The sequence below is a fragment of the Dasypus novemcinctus genome, chromosome 30 (assembly GCF_030445035.2).
Source record: "Dasypus novemcinctus isolate mDasNov1 chromosome 30, mDasNov1.1.hap2, whole genome shotgun sequence".
Lineage (NCBI taxonomy): Eukaryota > Metazoa > Chordata > Mammalia > Cingulata > Dasypodidae > Dasypus > Dasypus novemcinctus.
The window spans coordinates 37124087-37126944 of NC_080702.1; the positions used below are offsets into that span (position 1 = coordinate 37124087).

The 2858-nt window shown below is 36.2% G+C and overlaps 1 protein-coding gene across 1 annotated transcript; it reads left to right on the forward strand.

The window, feature by feature from the left end:
- Window positions 1–533: 533 nt before the first annotated feature.
- Window positions 534–1493, forward strand: LOC131276797 (olfactory receptor 7A17-like). The gene has a single exon (XM_071212787.1). The coding sequence runs from the start codon at window positions 534–536 to the stop codon at window positions 1491–1493; it is 960 nt and encodes a 319-aa protein (XP_071068888.1).
- The last annotated feature ends 1365 nt before the right edge of the window (window positions 1494–2858 follow it).

Below are 2858 nucleotides of genomic sequence, written 5' to 3' on the forward strand. Positions count from 1 at the left end.
CCCAGGTTTCCTTGTGACTCCCAAGTTCTCACTGAGAGGTGTATGCTAAAATGACTTCTTTTCTACAGGACCTGCTTGAACAAAAGATAAAAAATAGTACTTCCTTTACACTGTCTCCTTTTTTCTAGCTCCTCTCCTAAGAGTGTTACATCTGACATCTATATGATCATTTTTTATTCATTTACATTCTTTCTGAATCATCAGAATATAGTGTTTATTTGTTGCACTGCTGTTTTCCTATTGTCTACACATTGCCTGATATATATATACATCATTCAACACACACACCTCCAGTGAATGAATAGATATTTCATTAAAATGTAGAATTTGTGAGTACTTGAAGAAGTCAAGAAAGGGTAAGGAAATCCTCCTTAGAATTGGTACTGTAAGTTCCTTAATGGATCAGAGGCATAAAATATATATAGAAATTAATATCTTGACTTAAAAATTATAGCATTTCATCTGTGATAGTAATAACTGTTGGTGTGAAATTTATTGATTTCTTTCTTCTTTTTGGTAGTCATATAAACAATATGAAGCCAGGAAATGACACCCAAATTTCAAAATTTCTTCTCCTGGGATTTTCAGAGGAGCCAGAATTACAGCCCTTAATCTTTGGGCTGTTTCTGGACATGTACTTGGTTACGTGCATTGGGAACCTGCTCATCATTCTAGCCACCATCACTGACTCCCACCTCCAAAAGCCCATGTACTTCTTCCTCTGCAACTTATCTTTTATAGACATCTGTTTATCCTCCACCACTGTGCCAAAGATGCTGGTAAACATACAGGAACAGAGCAGAGCCATAACCTATGCAGGATGCATCACTCAGATGCCTTGTTTCATGCAGTTTGCAGGGTTAGATGCTGTCCTCCTGGCTGTGATGGCCTATGACCGCTTTGTGGCCATCTGTCACCCCCTGCACTACATAGTCATCATGAACCCCCGGCTCTGTGTCCTGCTTGTACTTGGGTCCTGGATTATGATTTCCCTGCATTCCTTGCTAGAAAGCTTAATGGTGTTGCAGCTGTCCTTTTGTGCACCCTTGGAAATCCCACACTTTTTCTGTGAACTTAATCAGTTGGTCCAACTTGCCTGTTCTGACTCCTTCATCAATGACATAGTGATGTACTTTTCAACTGGGCTTCTGGGTGGAGGTCCCCTTGCTGGGATCCTTTTCTCTTACTTTAAAATTGTTTCTTCAATACATGCAATCTCATCAGCTCAGGGGAAGTATAAAGCATTTTCCACCTGTGCATCTCACCTCTTGGTGGTCTCCTTATTTTATTGTACAAGCATAGCGGTGTACCTTAGTTCTGCTGACTCACAGAACACACATTCAGGTGCTCCAGCCTCAGTGATGTACACTGTGGTCACACCCATGCTGAACCCCTTCATCTACAGCCTGAGAAATAAAGACCTAAAGGGGGCTCTGAAAAAATTATTTGGAAGGAAATCAAAGGTATCATTATCCCTGCAGCTGAGGATGTGACTATGAATACACAACTCAACGACACATCCAGAAACTGTGAATTCTGTTCACCAAACATGTGAGTAGAAGTTGTCTTTTCTATTTAATACATAGAGTTTCAAAGTGATTGATTTTAAATCACTTTTTAAAAAATTAAGGTATCTCTCTCCTTTTCATAAGTTACACTTATTTCCTTTATTCACCTTCCCAATTTCCAAATTTATTCTCAAACATGGATGGGAACCGATTTGGAAATTCCATCATATTTCAAGAATCATGATTTCCTTAAGGATTTTCTTTTCTGAAATCCTCATTTATCATCAAAGAAACATATTCCTCTTTTTAAATGAAAGAGCAGTGGTGAGTTTCCGTGCTGCTATGGAAAAAAAAAATAACACCTGTTGTCTAAGTCCATTTAAAAAATTATAATCTAGGGGAATGTCTGACAGTACAGCTTTTAGGTTTTGTGTCGATCATTCCTTTCTATATGCTCTTTGCAATAATTTCAGCTTTCACATATTAACCTTCTTATAGATGGTAATCTGGTTTTATTCTTCTTATTAGAATCCAGTCTTCTTATTCAGCTTTTTGCCAACAGAGATTAACATGGATGTTTTTAGAAGAAGATACTAAAGCTAAAATGGTGTGTCCAATCCGTGTCTTTCAGGTGAATTATAGATTAAAATATATGTATAAATTTATGGTATTATATGGACATAGCATCACATATCATTTAAAACATTCCCATGGAAAGTTTAAAAATCATGCATTGTTTTAATATAAACATTTTTTCTTTTTGATGATTTGTTTGTAATCATTGACAAATGGAAGCTTGATGTTCATATGTAAGGCTATATATCCACTGGTACATAGGACTGTATTGTACATTCTATATTATTTTACTGAATCATATTCCCGTTTCTGCTTGAAAATTTCCAATGATAACTACACTTGTTATCCATATGTTCTTCTAAGCAAGCTTTGTGCCCTTTTTAACATATATGAAAACAGGAAACATCAGATGAGGGAACAAACTATGTACTTACTTATATGAACAATAGATGACTGACACAAGAGTGTGTATTCCTGCTCCAAAATATTTCTGGTTTAGGCGGCTTCTGTCTCAGGGCCATCAATTCTGTACAAATATGCTTATCTGTCCATAAGCTCCTAGCTATCTGAAAGGTAACCTTTTGTAGTCAGTTTTAAGTACAGTTATCTGATGTAAATTTGGGGAAAAAATGTGATAATCAATTCTGTATTCAAATGCCTGAAGAAATGCAAGAAAAATAGAAGAATCAGAATTTTCTGTTATCCTCCTTTCTGTTAGTGTTAATTATGTGTCTATTAGCTATTGCAGCATAACAAGATATCCCAGAATTAAAT